The sequence below is a fragment of the Lipotes vexillifer genome, unplaced genomic scaffold, assembly GCF_000442215.2.
Source record: "Lipotes vexillifer unplaced genomic scaffold, Lipotes_vexillifer_v1.1 scaffold426, whole genome shotgun sequence".
NCBI classification, from domain to species: Eukaryota; Metazoa; Chordata; class Mammalia; order Artiodactyla; family Lipotidae; genus Lipotes; species Lipotes vexillifer.
The window spans coordinates 122528-141650 of record NW_006779491.1 but is presented as its reverse complement, the minus strand read 5'-3'; the positions used below and the strand labels follow the sequence as shown (position 1 = coordinate 141650).

General features: G+C 40.2%; 1 protein-coding gene across 1 annotated transcript; it reads left to right on the top strand.

Annotated features, from left to right (window-relative positions):
- The first annotated feature begins 4663 nt into the window (after nt 1-4663).
- On the top strand, nt 4664-5828 carry LOC103087544 (PHD finger protein 20-like). Its single transcript, XM_082930954.1, is given in 2 exon segments — nt 4664-4719; nt 5093-5828. Coding segments are annotated over 2 exon segments (792 nt in total).
- Nucleotides 5829-19123: the final 13295 nt, after the last annotated feature.

Below are 19123 nucleotides of genomic sequence, written 5' to 3'. Positions count from 1 at the left end.
CACCTAAGGAGGGGTCATGGGAATCCCCTGACTTTGTAGCTGACTATGCAGAAGTATGCGAGGCCCAGACTTGCAATTGGCATCTGAAGTGGAAAGTTTCTTGTGGGACTGATCCCTTAACCTGTGAAGTCTGTGCTCACTCTATATAGTTAGTGTCAGTGTTGAATTGAGCTACAGAACACCCAGATGGTGTCTGGAGAGTGGGAGAATTGATTGTTAATGTGGAAAATCCACATATTTGGAGTCAAAAATGTTCTGTGGGTAAAAACAGATTCTAGTAACCCGTGTTGACAAAAATTAATCAATAGTCACTCTAAGAAAGAAATGGGAAATTTTATTCAAGTCAACTAGAGGATTATAATCCAGGAGACAGTCTTTCAGAAAGCTCTGAGGACTGTTCTACCCTTAGAGGTCAAAGCACAGTTATATATGTTTTTGAGACAAACAGTTATATGTCAAATGACATACTGACAGTTTACACAATCCAGATCAGCACATACAAGGTGAATAGTGGGTCATCATGACCCTCTTACAAAACTGAAAATGAAGGTTATATCCTAAGGAGTTATCAAATAGTGGATCATCATGACCTTTTACAAGATTAAGAAGGAATATTATCGCCTAAGGAGGTCTAGTTAATGCAGATGCACAATACACACTAAAGGGGAGGGCAGAGGCCCAAATGGCCAGAGAAAATATTATGTTTAAATTTTTCTTGTCTTGCCATAAAATATGGATTTTATTTCATCAGTTTCCCCCTTTGATCATTAATCTTTTGAAAGAAAGCAGTAAGAGACCAAATATTTGGTCCCTTGATGCCATGATGGTTGCATACCTGTCCTGCATCCATCATGTTCCTCACTGTCAGGTCTTAATAGCCCAAGTGCTTTCTTTCCTTTCAGGGGGTTGTACCAATAAGATGTTTGGCAAGGACTAAGTCAATTACAATTTGTCCAATAGGACTTATGCTAATTTTACCTTGCATGTGCATTGTGCATGTTCATTGATGTATAGAGAACTACAGATGTGATCAATAGTTTCAAGTTGCTTAGATATTGTCTTGGTAGGAGTAGGTGATATACAGTGTGTAAGGCAAGAATCTATAACTTTATAAGTTACACAAACAGTAATCAAAATTGCCAGTAAGAGTAACAATGTCACTAATAAAGGTTTAAGCCAAGATCCTCCTAAACCAAACCAATTTTCTAGTATTTCACCTAAACTGGGAAGAGGATCATTTAGAGTGGAAATTGATTCTTCATATGTGGCATAAGATGAGTTACATCAGAAGATATATCAGGTATAAAACCCAACATTCAGCATGGATTATAGCACGTTTCCCCTTGGGAAATAGAATATCAAAGGCCATGTGATTCTATAGGATCACTTTTTCGTCATGGAGACTTCCAAACTGAGCAAGCTGATAACTTGATTACTATCATTCAAAGCTGGCTGAGTACATTTTGTTAAAGCTTCTATGTGAGTAATAATATCTTCTCTTCCAAGTGAAGGAAAAATATATCATGGCCAAATGATCATAGCATTGGAAAACTGATCAAACCCAGTGCACTTGCATTAAAGTTAGATTGGCAGGCCTACCCCTAGGTGACCTTGAGACCAAGGGGAACCAATTGTTCATCTTCCTAACCAACCTGGGGAGAGCCAAGGCCAAAATTTGTTCCATAAGTCCTGGGTCCTCTTAAGATCCCTCCAGTATTTAACATCTAGTGAAAAGGAGTATTTATGGCCCGATTCAGAACAGGTGCCATTAACTGGCCAGGTAAGAGCGTCTCACTTAGTGATATTGGTGGCAGCAGTATCTTACAGAGTACTAGAGTTTCTTTCTTCTAAAATAAAATCTCTAAGGGCAACCCAATTAGAGCCTTGAAGAAGAGAAATCCACCAGTAACCAGTAACCCAGGAGTACTGTATGTGGCCCATCTCATCTGATCTTGGAGGCCAAACAGAATCGTGCCTGATTAGTACCTGTATGGGAGACTACCTGGGAACACAGGGTGCCGGATGTAGGCAATTGGTCACAAACCCAGCAACTGGATTGATTTTTGAAACTCACCTATGATTTCTTCCAAGGAAGAAATACATTTGGTTCATAAGCAAAAGTGTGAGCAATTCTCAAAGTAATTAGTGTACAGGCCTGATCTGGGATCTTGTGTCAGCTCTCTATTTCAGACGTCCTGGTCTGGTAGTGTTGGTCTTAGTTAGTGGAAGTTGGGTGTCAGAAAAAGGAGCTGCAGTTCAGGAGAGGAGGCCTGATATGGCTCCTTCCAATGTCTGTACAGAGTTCTTTATCTGATATGTTTTCCAGTATGCATAATCTCCTATCTGCAGGTCATGAGGCATCTGATATTCATCCAAAGATAGATTGCTGTGATAAGCTTTAGAAACAAACTTAGACTATCCTTTTAATAATTCAATTAAACTTTACAACAATGTAATGTAACGAGGAGCCAACTGGGAAGTGAGTCTTAGGCAGTAAATACAAAAAACCTCAAAGAGAGCAACAGTGGAACTTAATGTCCACTGAAACGTTCACTTATTTCTCTCTAAAATACCCTAATTTCTACCAAATATGGCCAAATTAAGACGAATTTGTGGACTTCCCTGATGGCACAGTGGTTAAGAATCTACCTGCCAATGCAGAGGACATAGGTTCAAGCCCTGGTCTGGGAAGATCCCATGTACCACAGAGCAACTAAGCCCGTGCACCACAACTACTGAGCCTATGCTCTCTAGAGCCCACAAGCCACAACTACTGAGCCCATGCGCCACAACTACTGAAGCCCCCACGCCTAGAGCCCATGCTCTGCAACAAGAGAAGCCACCACTATGAGAAGCCCGTGCACTACAAAGAGTAGCCCTCGCTCGCCGCAACTAAGGAAAGCATGCATGCAGCAACGAAGACCCAACACAGCTATAAATAAATAAATAAGTAAATGAAAGTACATTTGTTAAAATCTTTAGGGGTTTCCCTGGTGGTGCAGTGGTTGGGAGTCTGCCTGCCGATGCGGGGGACGCAGGTTCGTGCCCCAGTCCGGGAAGATTCTGCGTGCCGCGGAGCGGCTGGGCCTGTGGGCCATGGCCGCTGGGCCTGCGCGTCCGGAGCCTGTGCTCCGCAATGGGAGAGGCCGCGGCAGTGGGAGGTCCGCGTATGGCAATAAACATGCCAAAGTGGTTCAATGGAAAAGGAAACTCTTTTTTAACAAGGGATACTGTGACAACTGGGTACATGTATGGAAAAAAAAAAAAAAAAAAGACTAATTTGTTTGAAAAATATTCCTGACTTCAATAAACTTGTTCTGATTATTTACATAAGTTGATCCTACAGGCTCTTTTAAATTGGCTTCACTGCATGAAAAAATACTCACCATCACTAATTATTAGAGAAATGCAAATCAAACAAACAATGATGTACCACCTCACACCAGTCAGAATGGTCATCATTAAAAAGTCTACAAATAATAAATGCTGGAGAGAGTGTGGAGAAAAGGGAACCTTCTTACACTGTTAGTGGCAATGTAAATTGGTGCAGCCACTATGGAAAACAGTATAGAGGTTCCTCAAAAAACTAAAAATAAAGTTGCCATACGATCCAGCAATTCCACTCCTGGGCATATACCCAGACAAAACTATAATTCAAAAAGATACATGCGTGGGTGGGGTGGGGCCGAGGGCGGGGCAGCTGAGGCGCTGCGTCACTCGGTGCAGTCGATGGTGCATGTGTGTGTGGGGGGGGCGGGGGATATGCTGGGCGCGTCCCCAGGGTCACGTGGTGTGCAGCACGCAGAGTCCTTCAGCGGGTTGGACCCGGAGCGGAGCAGCCGGAGCGGGGCTGTGAGAAGAATAAAGGCAGCCCCCGTTGATGACTGAAAATGACAAAGCATCCACCTAACAGACGAAGAATCAGCTTTGAAGTGGGAGCCCAGTTGGAAGCCCGGGACCGATTAAAAAACTGACATCCAGCTCAGAGAAGATATTGATTACGAAGAAGGAAAAGTGCTCATCCATTTCAAGTGTTGGAACCATTATTCTGATGAATGGTTCTGTTGGGACAGTCCTTATTTATGCCCTTTAGAGAAAATACAGCTGAGGAAAGAGGGCTTACATGAAGAGGAAGGATCATCTGAATTTCAAAGAAATGAGCAGGTCCTTGCTTGTTGGTCTGATTGTCGTTTTTACCCAGCCAAAGTCACTGTTGTTAACAAGGATGGTCCATTTTTATTAAAATGGTGACTGATCTCACTTAATATGGGGAAAATCAAGTCAAACTCATAGAAGAAAAAGCTACAAGGATATACTATACAGCACAGGTACTTACACTGTGAAATTTTATGATGGAGTAGTTCAGACTGTCAAACATATTCATGTCAAAGATTTTCGAAAGATCAGAATATTGTGGGTAATGCTAGGCCTAAAGAAACAGAACACAAAAGTCTTTCATCATCTCCTGATAAACGAGAGAAGTTTAAAGAGCAGAGAAAAGCCACAGCCAATGTGAAGAAAGACAAAGAGGACAAAGCCTTAAAGACAGAAAAGAGACCCAAACAGCCTGATAAAGAAGGAAAGTTAATCTGTTCTGAAAAGGGGAAGGTGTCAGAGGAGCTTTCCCAAGAACAGAAGGAAGATAAGGAGGACATTTCAGAAAATGACAGAGAGTATTCTGGAGATGCTCAAGTGGATAAGAAACCTGAAAATGACATTGTGAAGAGTTCACAAGAAAACTTGAGGGAGCCAAAAAGAAAGTGAGGCAGACCCCCTTCCATAGCTCCTACTGCTGTGGATTCAAACTCTCAAACTTTGCAACCAATAACATTGTAATTGAGAAGACAGAAGATATGAAAAGGAAGTGAAGTCCCATTAAAACGTCCTCGGCTTGACAAAAATTCATCCCAGGAAAAGTAAAAAAACTACTTGGAAAACACTGACAAAGACCTATCAAGGAGATGGTCCTCCAGGCTGTCCACTAATGGGACCCACGAGATCCTAGATCCTGACTTGTTTGTATCAGATTTGGTTGATACGGTTACTACTGATCCTTTGCAAAACACATCATCCGGTACCAAGGAGTCTGAAGAAGAAGCTGGGAACATCCTGATCTGAAGCTGTGGTGTCAGCCTTGGAAACAGCATCTGGCAGAGGGGAGATCTCATTCCAAACACATCCATGTCACTGAAGCCAAGAGCAGGGAGGAAGCCCCAAGCTATAGAACTTTGAAGGAGGCGGTGTAGAAGCCTCTGCCCCTGCCCTTGCCCCGGTCTGTGGAGGAGTCATATATCACCAGCGAGCACTGCTACCAGAAGCCCCACACCTACTACCCTGCTGTGGAACAGAAGCTGGTGGTGGAGACCCGGCACTCTGCCCTTGACGATGCAGGCAACCCCCTCCACGAGAATGGTGACAATTCCCTCTCTCCGTGCCTGGGCTGGCCTCTAGAACAAGACAGGAGCAGAGGGGACAGTGACCCCAAACCCAGCTCCCCAAAGGTGAGAGAATATGTCTCCAGAAAGGTCCTACCTGAGGAAGCCCCCACTCGGAAGCTGCTGGACAGAGGCGGAGAGGGGCTGCTGAGCTCCCAGCACCAGTGGCAGTTTAACCTGCTGACGCATGTGGAGTCTCTTCAGGACAAAGTCACGCATAGGATGGACTCCATTGAGAAGGAGCTGGACATGTTGGAGAGCTGGCTGGACTACACTGGGGAGCTGGAGCCCCCGGAGCCTCTGGCCAGGCTTCCGCAGCTCAAACATTGCATCAAGCAGCTGCTGATGGACCTGGGCAAGGTGCAACAGATGGCATTCTGCTGCTCAACATGAAACTGGGCACCCCACACTAATGGGGGAACAATCCTGGGGCACCTGCAGGAGGAGCTTCACATATTTAAATAAATAAACCTAGCATGCCGAATGCACGTGACACCGACTGACTTCAGGGATCTGGGCAGGGGTGTGATGGACTTGGACAAAGAGGCCGTTTTGGCTGCTGGAAGGGAGGGCACTGTGATCTTGAAGCCTACCAAGAAGGTAGCAAATAGACTCTTGGGATTCCCTTCTTCTGTGCACATTGTTGAATGGAGAGTGAGTCTTTTTGCACAAACTTCACTTGAAATCGTGCCACTGATGATAAATGGAATGAGAGCCAAAAATGTTTAGTCGGAAACAGTTGTAAATTCAACTTGCAGCTTATTTAATTGGCTTTTCTGTCAGGTTGGGGAACATGCCAAGCCTTCTGGTTTTCTGCCTGGCATGGATTTAGGCAGCAGGCATCATTTTCGTTTTTCCAGCTTCATGGGAATGTCGTGATTTCACCGTTCTGTGGAGGTTGGGAAGGAGCAGAGGCCTTGGCCCTCCTGCCTTCTTAGAACTCTTCACTTTCTCACCACCTCTGTTGCATGACTTCATGGTACCGGGGACAAGTTTTGTATGCTTTCATCCCAGAATTGGCTGGGTTGTGTCTTTTGTAGCAGAACCCATACAGCCCGTGGAAGAACTAGAATCTCACTGTAATAAGAATCTAGGAGGAATTCCAAACTGAAGCAGGCAGGGTCTGGAACCCAAAGGACAGCACTTTCTACCCACTTCTTGACAGCTTACCAGTTCTATTTAATGTCCAACAAATGGTTCCCCCAAATTTGAACTCTCACTGTAAAGATTTGTTACAAAGAATGTGGTTTGGGGAATTACCTTACTTTGTATTGTTGTAAACAAACCAGATTCTACATCTGCTGCCACTTTTCTCCTTCCCCGAAGGGTATATGTTTAGTAGTTGGCATTTTCAGAATTGTTTTAATATACTTTAACACTTTAAATTTCCTGTTTGTATTATTTTGTGAGATCAAGGTGATTATGCTGCTTAAGGTCCAGGTACAGTTTGTACCTTTTGAGACAATATTTGTTACTCTTCCAGGTTACGGTTCCATGTGTAATTGTTTTGTTTTTCCTTACTGGGCAAAGTTAAAGAAAATGTTCCATGCTTTGAGGAGTGACCCATTTTACCATTTAGTTTTCCTATCACTAAAGGCAAAAATCAAAGCACATCTATCCATTAACACTGACAAGTTAATTATGGGTTTATGAATCTGTAATGTTATATGCTGCAAATATTTACTATGTAAACGTGAAGTAGTCAATATCTCAATAGCAATGACAGTATCTCCGGTGACCTTTGGGATGGTTAGGCTTTAAGGTACAGGTCATTGCGGTCACAAAGCCCTCTGTACCAAGATCTGTTTCAGGGTATGCTTTGTCTAGTAATTTAACTCACTATTTGATATAAAATGAATTTAGGACAAGTTGACCTGCTGTAGCTCATCCATCAGAGGGAATACATGTGGCTATGACATCTGTAATAAAGCTGACACAATTCCTCTGTAAGAGGTTGTTTCCCGTTGCTAATGTTGGTGTTTCTGGTGTGGGAAGAAACACTCAAGGAGTATGCATGGCATCTATGTTTTGCATAATTTATCAGACGGCCACATTATAAGAACTGTGTGAAGCTTGTCTGAAAGGGGAAGAAACAGGATGATTTTCTGTAGCCACAACTGTGAGGTACGGTGACTTATTACATTACTGATTTTTCTTTCCTGAAAACACATTTGAGCATAACTTCTGGGGAAGCTGTAACTTTAAGGGAGTCAATCTCATGTCTTTTTCAAGATGAAAGAAGAAACTGAGTTACCCTAATTTTGCCAAGTGGCCATTACTGAGTTTACCGTATGCTTTTTGTAAAGGAAATAATCCCATTTCACTCATTGTGACCTTTGTCCTTAGGGAAGCAGGAGGTGACTCCAAGTTCTGATAACCCCAGTGTGCTTCCCTAATTTAAAGCCATGTTGAGGGGCTCCATCCCCAATTCCTGGGTCAAGTTGAATTAACCCCAGGATGGAGCACTGGAAACTGTTATTTGCAAATATTACTGTTAATTAATGTTACCATTTAGAAATATGTACACTACCTAAGTTTTCTTTTGAGAAAAACTATCCACCTATTAAAAAAATTGCCTTGGGCTTCCCTGGTGGCGCAGTGGTTGAGAGTCCACCTGCCGATGCAGGGGACACGGGTTCGTGCCCCGGTCCGGGAAGATCCCACATGCCGCAGAGCTGCTGGGCCTGTAAGCCATGGCAGCTGAGCCTGCACATCCGGAGCCTGTGCTCTGCAATGGGAGAGGCTACAACAGTGAGAGGCCCGCATACTGCAAAAAAAAAAATTGCCTTGACAAAAGAAAAAAAAAAGATACATGCACCCCTATGTTCATAGCAGCACTATTCACAGTAGCCAAGACATGGGAACAACATAAATGTCCATCGACAGATTAATGGATAAAGAAAATGTGGTATATATATATATATATATATACACACACACATATACACATACAATGGAATATTACTCAGCCATAAAAAAGAATGAAATAATGCCATTTGCAGCAACATAGATGGACCTAGAGATTATCATACTAAGCGAAGTAAGTCAGAAAGAGAAAGACAAATAACGCACTGTATCATTTATATGTGGAATCTAAAATATGACACAAATGAACATATGTACAAAAAAAACAAACAAAAATAAGACTCACAGATATAGAGAACAGACCTGTGGTTGCCAAGGGGAAGGGGGGGAGAAAGGATTGGGAGTTTGGGATTAGCAGCTGTAAACTATTATATATAGGGTGGATAAACAACAAGGTCCTGCTGTATAGCACAGGGAACTATATTCAATCCTGTGATAAACCATAATGGAAAAGAATATGAAAAGGAATGTATATGCGTATAACTGAGTCACTTTGCTGTACAGCAGTAATTAACACAACATTGTAAATCAACTATGCTTCAATAAAAATAGAAATAATAATGAATTTTTGCAACATTGGTAGAAACAAAGTCAATTTATAAAAATCGATTGTATTTCTTTGTAGGAATAAATATGTAGAAAATGAGATTTTGAAAAAGACCCCCCCCCCAAAAAAAACGCTCCGCGGCACGTGGGATCTTCCCGGACCGGGGCACGCACCCGCGTCCCCTGCATCGGCAGGCGGACTCTCAACCCCTGCGCCACCGGGGAAGCCCATGTGCTGGACCTTTTTATAAGGAATCTCAAATTGCATTTTTAAAGAAAGAGAGAGACAAATACCGTATGCTAACACATATATGGAATTTAATTTTAAAAAAATGTCATGAAGAACCTGGGGTAAAACAGGAATAAAGACACAGACCTACTAGAGAATGGGCTTGAGGATATGGGGAGGGGGAAGGGTAAGCTGTGACAAAGCAAGAGAGAGGCATGGACATATATACACTACCAAACGTAAGGTAGATAGCTAGTGGGAAGCAGCTGCATAGCACGGGGAGATCAGCTCGGTGCTTTGTGACTGCCTGGAGGGGTGGGATAGAGAGGGTGGGAGGGAGGGAGACGCAAGAGGGAAGAGATATGGGAACATATGTATATGTATAACTGATTCACTTTGTTATAAAGCAGAAACTAACACACCATTGTAAAGCAATTATACTTCAATAAAGATGTTAAAAAAAAAAAAAAAGTCTCTCAAGACCAGGAAAGCCACACCAAGGGCTTGCCATCAGATTCCACCTGTGAAATCTATAGATTTTGGTGGATTCCTCTGCTTGAGGTCCCCGAAATATCTTGAGATTCCTGCAGCTGCTAGGAGGTAGCATTTTTTATTCATCTGATAAGGCTGCTGTTCCCAGAAACCTAAGAGTTTCCAATTTCTGAAGGAATCAGGTAGAAAGAAAAGATAAATGTTTCAATTCTACTTACAAAGATATAATTTACCAAATTGCTGTAAGTCATAATAGCTTGAGGGGAAGGGTTTCCTTATATCTGGAAAACACATATTAAAATGTCATATTTCAGACAAAACAAAAAAATTATAACCATATTTATCAGTTCACTCAGTTTTATGTGACTAGTCCTTGATTTTTATCCTTTGTTAACAGCTTCATGAATCCATCAGATTTTCTACTAAAATTCTTTAATTTCTTACCCAGTTCAGTGGTATGATCTGAAAGTTATCAGAAACCTCTATTTGTCAAAAAGTCCTTTCTATGAATCTTCTTGAAGATGAAACATTTTTTGCAAAAGCATCAAAGTAAAGCAGTAACTGTCTGTGAATGACAAAAGACTTTCTGATTACAATGCAATTGACAAAGAAACTTGGTAATTGCTGTGGCATACAATATTTTAAGATAATAACTAGAATCAGTAGCATTTTTACCAAGACTTATTCAACTTTTAGAAATTTTATATAATTTCTAGAACATCTATATTAATGACATTTACCCATATCTTAAGAAGGTTTATTACCACACACTTGACAATGCTTACCATGTAATTTAATGTACCAAATAAGGTTTATCTTTCTTTGATAAGAAGAAAAAACCCAATTCTCTTGAGGTGTTCCAGGAGTCTTTGGAAAAACCTCAAAGTTAGCTAGAGGTCAAGTGAACTTCACTTAGAATTTGATTTTTGGGAAGTTTGTCAAAAATATCAAGGGCTTCCCTGGTGGCGCAGTGCTTGAGAGTCCGCCTGCCGATGCAGGAGACGCGGGTTCGTGCCCCGTTTCGGGAAGATCCCACATGCCGCGGAGCGGCTGGGCCCGTGAGCCATGGCCACTGAGCCTGCGCGTCCGGAGCCTGTGCTCCGCAAATGGGAGAGGCCACAACAGTGAGAGGCCCGCATAACGCAAGGAAAAAAAAAAAAAAAAAAAAAAAAAAAAAAAAAAAAAAAAAAATCAAAAAAGTTTCAGAACACTTGGTTGAATAAGATGATATATAACTATGGAACAATATTCACTTAACCAAAGTGACAATAAAAGATTTCAAAACAAATACAGAAAGTTACAACAGATTACTTAAAAGCTAAAGAAATTTTACAATCTGTTATCAAAAGCAGATTAATACTCTAAGAAAACTTTGTCTTTTTAACAGAGAAAACCAAATTCAGGCTTTATACCACTTTACCTTTAATATTAAATTTTATATACTCAATTAAATTTATTCTAATCTTAGTCCTGATCACACAGGATTCCTTTTTAAAGTTTCTTTTTTTTTTTCTCATAAACCTAGAACTTTGTAGAACAACTTTGTATATCCATATAAAGTTGGCCCTTATTTTCTTTCCCATTTAGAAATAACCAGCTTTAGGACAAAATTACTTTATTTTCCCTTGAAAAAATGCATTTCTGTTCCTTGTACCTTCTTTTTCCTTGCATACAAAGATGTTTTACTTATTAATTTTAGTAGTTTTAATTACATAATTTAATTAGAATTCTTAACCTTAAAACTGAGGTTTGGGGTTTCCCTGGTGGCACAGTGGTTGAGAGTCTGCCTGCCAATGCAGGTGACATGGGTTCGTGCCCTGGTCCGGGAAGATCCCACATGCCACGGAGTGGCTAGGCCCGTGAGCCATGGCCGCTGAGCCTGCATGTCCAGAGCCAGTGCTCTGCAACGGGAGAGGCCACAACAGTGAGAGGCCTGCATACAGCAAACAAAACAAAACAAAACCAAAAAAAAACAACTGAGGTTTTAAGGTTAATTTTCTAGTGAAAACTGAGAAGCAAATAATTATAAACTGTTTGCCATACCAGCATTTCTTGACTGGGAAACCTATGAACATATTCTGTAACATAATTTCTTTCTTCAGTGGGGTACAAGATGTGTCCAATGAACACAAACATCTTTAGTTTTTCTCTAGTAAGCAAAAGCAGGTAAACTGAGTCTTGCTTAGCAATTAATGTTCCAGTATCCTATTTGGAAATGATCTGGATATCCAATGAATACTCATCACTTAACTTAATTTAGCAGTTTCAACTTACCAAAAATCTGAAGAAACTATTTTAAGTAGACAGTCCTAAAACATAATTATTCCCAAAGTGTTCACCTAAAATGTCTTATCTCATTTACATTTAATTTACTTAAAAGTTTCATCATATCAAGTTATTTTTCTTAATGACAAATTTTGTGCCAGGAATAATAAGATCTTATTTCACTTCTAGTAAAACTAGGTACAATAAAAATATTATACTTTATTATATTATTATATATTATACTGTATAATATTATACAAATATTATACTTTTGATGACTCTAAATACATGTTTGTATTAATTAAACCAACAAACTTAAAGTTGTTTTCATTCAATAAAAATTAATCCTAGATCATATGATCCTCAAATTCATTTAGGTTAATTTCTTTTGTATTTCTGAGTATTTATATAAATGCTTAATTTCCTTTAAGACCAATTAAATAGAGTTCTTTTACAAATTAATTTTGGCAATATTACACACACACACACACACACACACACACACACACACTGACACCATAGTTCCCATTGCAAAACTTCAGCCATGAATCAGGTACAATAATACAAAATCCATCAGTTACAAATAGGTTGAGTTCAAATTGGGTTTCTGGCAGATGGACCAAATCAAAGTCACCTGTTTAGATGGCTAAACCATTTTTTACTAATATTTATGGAGAAGACACTTAAGATCTGTCCTAGTCCAAATTACCTTCCCCCCACCTTTTTTTTTGGCTGTGTTGGGTCTTCGTTGCTGTGCGCAGGCTTTTCTCTAGTTGTGGCAAGCAGGGGCCACTCTTCGTTGCAGTGCTTGGGCTTCTCATTATGGTGACTTCTCTTGTTGCAGAGCACAGGCTCTAGGGGTGCGGGCTTCAGTAGTTGCAGCACACAGGCTCAGTAGTTGTGGTGCACGGGCTTAGTTGCTCCGCAGAATGTGGGATCTTCCCAAACCAGGGATCAAACCTGTGTCCCCTGCATTGGCAGGTGGATTTTTAACAACTGCGCATGCCAGGAAGTCCCACATTTTCTCCCTTTTGTTTTTTCTTTTGATAAGAGTTACCTTCCTGAAATTTGCATTTTAAAAAGATGACCTAGATGAGAGTTCCTGGAGAAAACCAGGTAGAACATTTGCATTTCCAAGGCATAGGAAGAGAAATGCAAGTTCCTCCTAGGAAGAACTTTTGTTCTCTTAAGGCCAGATTTATTTTTCAATACTTATAAGCCTCTTAAGATAAATAGGGGAGGTTTGGGGAGTGGTAAAAGGATTGTTGAGCTTTGGATTGTTTCTGGAGCCACCCCTCTTGTCCTGTAAAGACTAGATTTGTAGAACCAAGGCAACTGTTTTTAATTTCTCAAAGCATCAGGCGGCCACCTCAGTGACATCAAAGGACCAACATACCCATCCACCTACACTGAAATTTTTTTTCCCCACTCATTTAGCCTAGGGGAGGCCAAAAAAAAAAAAAAATCCTATCAGGCTCTAAATTTCAGGTGTGGTTAGGAGTTAAGTCAGACCAGTACCCTCCTATCTTGGTAATCCAATTACAAAAATTTTTGAGGATCCTCCCTGGGTTTAAGAAATACTTTAACTATTCTTTACCTATGGCCTTTGATCTGAAGAAGCTAGCTTACAGCCTCAGGTGGTCTCATTTCTAAAGGTAACTGTTTGAAAGTCTCTTCAGAGTGGAAGGGCAACTCAGAGAGGATCACTAGAATGAGTACTCAAGTAAAGGAGGATAGAGTGGAGCAGGAGTTATGTCAGTCTTAAAGTTTTTTGTTTGTTTTAGGTATCTTTTATATTATTAATCCTTCATTAGCCTGCTACAATAAATCCTTCAATGAAGCTATTTTGGAATTTTGAAGCCTTTTTGGGCTTCTGCATACAAATTAAAATAGGTACAACAGTTTAACTTGAGAGCTCTCTAAAATTTTAACAATTTGGACGTCTTTCCAAGTCAAAGGATTCAAGAAGCTAGCCTTACAAATATTTTCTCCTGCTAATCTAATTTTAGAAAAGAGAAAAAAAACTCTTACCACTCTTGTTTCCAGTAGACACTGCAGGCAGAGATCCAGGAGATTGACTGACATGGTAAGAACTTAACCTTCTGCTTTAATTGCGCACACAAAAATCAGTTTGGGAATGCCAAAAAAAAAAAGCCCCACCTTGATTATTTCAAGGCAGGATTTCCTTTAATTCCCAATTAAGTAGGCACTTGCAAGCATACATAAACAGCTGGTATCCCCATAGGTGTCTGTCCATCAGTGGACTGTTTGGCTTTTTTTTTTTTCTTTTTTTTTTGGCTGCGTTGGGTCTTCGTTTCTGTGCGAGGGCTTTCTCTAGTTGCGGCAAGCGGGGGCCACTCTTCATCGCGGTGCGCGGGCCTCTTCACTATCTCAGCCTCTCTTGTTGCGGAGCACAGGCTCCAGACGCGCAGGCTCAGTAGTTGTGGCTCACGGGCCTAGTTGCTCCGCGGCATGCGAGATCTTTCCAGACCAGGGCTTGAACCTGTGTCCCCTGCATTATCAGGCAGATTCTCAACCACTGCGCCACGAGGGAAGCCCAGACTGTTTGGCTTTGAGGCACAATTTCCCATTATTGGTAGTCTAATTCAGATATGAAATATGATCTGAACAACTTTCTGAGATCAGGGTAGTGTGCTGCTTCTGATTCTAGCTCCCCAAGGAGTTAGCCTTAAGTCAGTTTGATTCTTTTTTGTGTCTCAGTTTCTCTCTCTGATAGTCTGAAACTGCTGTGGGTGCCCAGAGGACTGGATGATCAGTCCTTATCTCAGGCATCCTCAGAAAAGCAGTATTTGGGACTTCCCTGGCAGTCCAGTGGTTAAGACACCACACTTCCACTGCAGGTGGCACAGGTCTGATCTCTGGTCAGGGAACTAAGATCCCACTTGCCGCGCAGCACGGTCAAAAAATATGAAAAAAAGAAAAAGAAAAAAGAAAAAGAAGAAGAAGAAGAAGAAAATCAGTATTTACTTAATGGTTGTAGTGGGGTTCTCTTGTAGGACAGCTACACATCACAAGGAATAATCATCAGAAAATCCACTAGGTCCTTAGTTGCCTAAGGGCACCCTATAACTAGAAGGAGCAAATGTCCCTTGTTCATCAGAGCTGAATATTCAGTCTCTCACTTCACTAGCAAAAGTTTTATTCAAACCACATGTCAACTTAGTTTTTTTTTTCAATTTAAACCAAATTTCACAAAAAATCTGCCACCTATATTTCCCTGGGCCTCCTGCCCAGGTCCCCCTAAGTCCCTGCTTAGGAAATGCACCTGTGCCCCTTAAGACTCCAAGTCTTAAGTGAAAACAGCTCTAATAAAAATTTTTTGGATCATCACTTAAAAGTAATGAGATCCGGGCTTCCCTGGTGGTGCAGTGGTTGAGAGTCCGCCTGCTGATGCAGGGGACACGGGTTTGTGCCCCGGTCCGGGAGGATCCCACATGCCGCGGAGCGGCTGGACCCGTGAGCCTGCGCGTACGGAGCCTGTGCTCCGCAACGGGAGAGGCCAGAACAGTGAGAGGCCCACGTACCGCAAAAAAAACCCAAAAAACAAAACAACAACAACAACAACAACAAAAAAGTAATGAGATCCAGATATCAGGAGAATTCATCAGAACACCTGATGTGTACCAAGAAACCATTGGGTTTCAATGGGCCTGTGCTGGTACTGAGTGCCAGTTTGGGGAAGACTCCAGGTATCCTCTGGTGGGTATCTCTGATATTCTGCCAGCTACACAGTGCTAATGGTGGCAAAAATTAATCAACAGCCAAACTAAGAAACAAATGGAAAATTTTATTCAAGCCAACCTGACAATTATAACCCCAGAGACAGTCTTTCAGAAAGCTCTGAGGACTGTCCGTCCTCAGAGGTCAAAACACAGTTATATAAGTTTTTGAGAAAAAAGGTTATACAACAAATGATGTATTGACAGTTTACATGATCCAAATCTCAAGTAGTGGGTCATCATGACCCCTTACAAGATTAAGAAGGAAGGGTATCAATCTTGAGAAAGAACAGAGCTGGAGGAATCACACTCCCTGACTTTAGACTATACAGACTACAAAGATTCAGTAATCAAAACAGTATGGTATTGGCACAAAAACAGACACATAGATCAATCAAACAGAACAGAAAGCCAGAAATAAACCCAAATACTTATAGTCAATTAATCTATGACAAAGGAAGTAAGAATATACAATGGAGAAAAGACAGTCTCTTCAATAAATGGTGCTGGGAAAATTGGACAGCTACATGTAAAAGAATGAAATTAGAACATTCTCTAACACTATATACAAAAATAAATTCAAAATGGATTAAAGACCTAAATGTAAGACCTGATACTATAAAACTACTAGAGGAAAACATAGGCAGGACACTCTTTGACATAAATCGTAGCAATATTTTTTTTGGATCTGTCCCCTAAAGCAAAGGAAATAAAAGCAAAAATAAACAAATGGGACCTAATTAAACTTAAAAGCTTTTTGCACAGCAAAGGAAACCTCTGACAAAACAAAAGGACAACATACTGAATGGGAGAAAACATTTGCAAATGATGTGACCAATAAGGAGTTAATATCCAAAATATATAAACAGCTCATACAACTCAACATCAAAAAAAACCCCAAACAGCCCAATTTAAAAATGAGCAGAAGACCTGATAGACTTTTTTTCCAAAGAAGACGTACAGATGGCCAGCAGGCACATGAAAATATGTTCAACCTCATTAACTGAGAAATGCAAATTAAAACCACCTCAGATATCACCTCACATCTGTTAGAATGGCTATCATCGAAAGGAACACAAATAAGAAATGCTGGCAAGAAAATGGAACTCTGGTACAGTGTTGGTGGGAAAGTAAATTGGTGTAGCCACTAGGGAAAACAATATGGAGGTTTCTCAAAAAGCTTAAAATCAAACTATCATATGACCCAGCAATTCCACTACAGGGTATCTACCCAAAAAATAAAAAATAAAAACAAATCAAAAAGATATATGCATCCCAATGTTCATTGCAGCATTATTTACAATTGTGAAGGTATGGAAGCAACCTAAGTGTCCATCAACAGATGAATGGATAAAAAAGATGTGGTATATATACACAATGGAATACTACTCAGCCATTAAAAAGAACAAAATTTTGCCATTTGCAACAACATGGATGGACTTGAAGGTATTATGCTGAGTGAAATAAGTCAGACAGAGAAAGACAAATACCACTTATACCACAAATATCACTGCATGATACCACTTATATGTGGAATCTAAAGAACACAATAAACTGGTGAATATTTTTTAAAAAGGGACTTCCCTCGTGGTCCATTGATTAAGACTTCCCCTTCCAATGCAGGGAGTGAGTGTTCGATCCCTGGTCAGAGAGCTAAGATCCCACATGCCTCATGGTCAAAAAACCAAAACATAAAACAGAAGCGATATTGTAACAAATTCAATAAAGACTTAAAAAAAAAAAGAGGAAGACTCACAGATATAGAGAACAAAACAGTGGTTACCAGCAGGAAGAAGGAAGTGGGGGAGGAGCAAGATAGGGGTAGGGGATTAAGAGGTACAAACTCCTATGTATAAAACAAGTAAGGTATAAGGATATATTGTACAGCACAGGGAATATAGCCTATAGTTTATAATAACTATAAATGGAGTATAAATTTTTAAAATGTGAATCACTATGTTGTGCATCATAACTTATATAATATTGTACATCAACTATACCTCCAAAAAGTATTTAAAAAGATTTTTTAAACTACTGAAGAAAAAGAAGGAAGGTTATCTCCTAAGGAAGTCTAGTTAATGCAATGCACAATACACAGCAAAGAGGAGAGAGAAGGCCCCAACAGGCAGAGAAAAAATATTGTTTAATTTTTTATTCTCTTGCCATAAAATACAAATTTTATTTCATCACCCCAAACTGGAAAACACATAAATGTCCATCAATAATAGAGTAGATAAGTTTCTACAATGGAATACTATAGTGCATCAATAAAAAAAACCAAAGTACTGATACATGAAATAACATGGGATGAATCTTACAGATGTATATTAAGTGAAAAAAGCCAGAATTACTGTACACTTCCATTTATATTAATTTCAAGAAGTTCAAAAAATTGAAACGAATCTTTTAGGTTTGGAATCTTAATGGTGGTTACTTTTGGTGTTATGGGTTGAATTGTGTCCCCTAAAAAGATATGTTGAAGTCTTAACTCCAGCCCCTGTGAATGTGACCTTATTTGGAAATGGGGTCTTTAAAGATGTAATCAAGTAGGATGAGATCATACTGGATTAGGGTGGACCCTAATTCAGTGACTGATGTCCTTATAAGAAGAGGGAAATTTGGACACAGAGACATAGAGACAAAGAGGAAGAACGCCATGTGATGAGGAAGGCAGATATTGGAGTGATACAGCTGTAGGACAAAGACTTTCAAGGATTGCTGGAAACCAGCAGAAGCTAGGAGAGAGACATAGAACAGATTCTCCTTAAGAGCCTCTAGAACAGAGAAAGAATAAATTTCTATTTTTTAAGCTACCTAATTTGTGGTAATCTGTTATGGCAGCTCTAGAAAACTAATATGCTACAGGCGGGATATAAACTAGGAGAGAACTTGAAGGAAACTTCTGGGGTACTAAAAATGTTTTGTTTCTTGATCTGGGTAGTGGTTATGATATATACATGTGTAAAAATTCATTGAACTACACTTTTATATGCACTTAAATTTATACCTAATTTAAAATTAAATAAATAAGAAATTAACAGAAAAAAAATAATGCATAAAGTAAAATAAGGTTTCTGAAAGATATCTTTTATATGCCTCTAGACCTAAACATTCTTGAAAAGAGCTTTTGTTTTAGTAGAGAACACAAATCATAAAGGGAGCCACAGAATGACATCACTGTGGTGGGGCAAGAGTACTTCAAGTCCAGACCCTCAGCTCTGCTGATCCAGAAGCTTCATCTGGTAATAAACCCTGAGGTGACACAGCACAGAGATATGTCTCATTCTAATTTTTTCAGTCAGGGTCCAGTTGCAGAAAACAGCAACGAGGAACTATTTTAAACATAAAACAATATAAACCAGGGAATTAGGTGCTGACAAAAAACCCTTTGGAATGCCTGGAGAAGCTGACTCTAGTCTACTCTCCAGAGATGATTTCTAGATAGAACAGAATCACAAAACTAGCCCACCTGAAGAGTTTCAGCCTCTGCAACAGGCAGGAAGGTGGAGAATCAGAGGCTGTGTCTAAAACACAATGTAGAAGCTCCAATT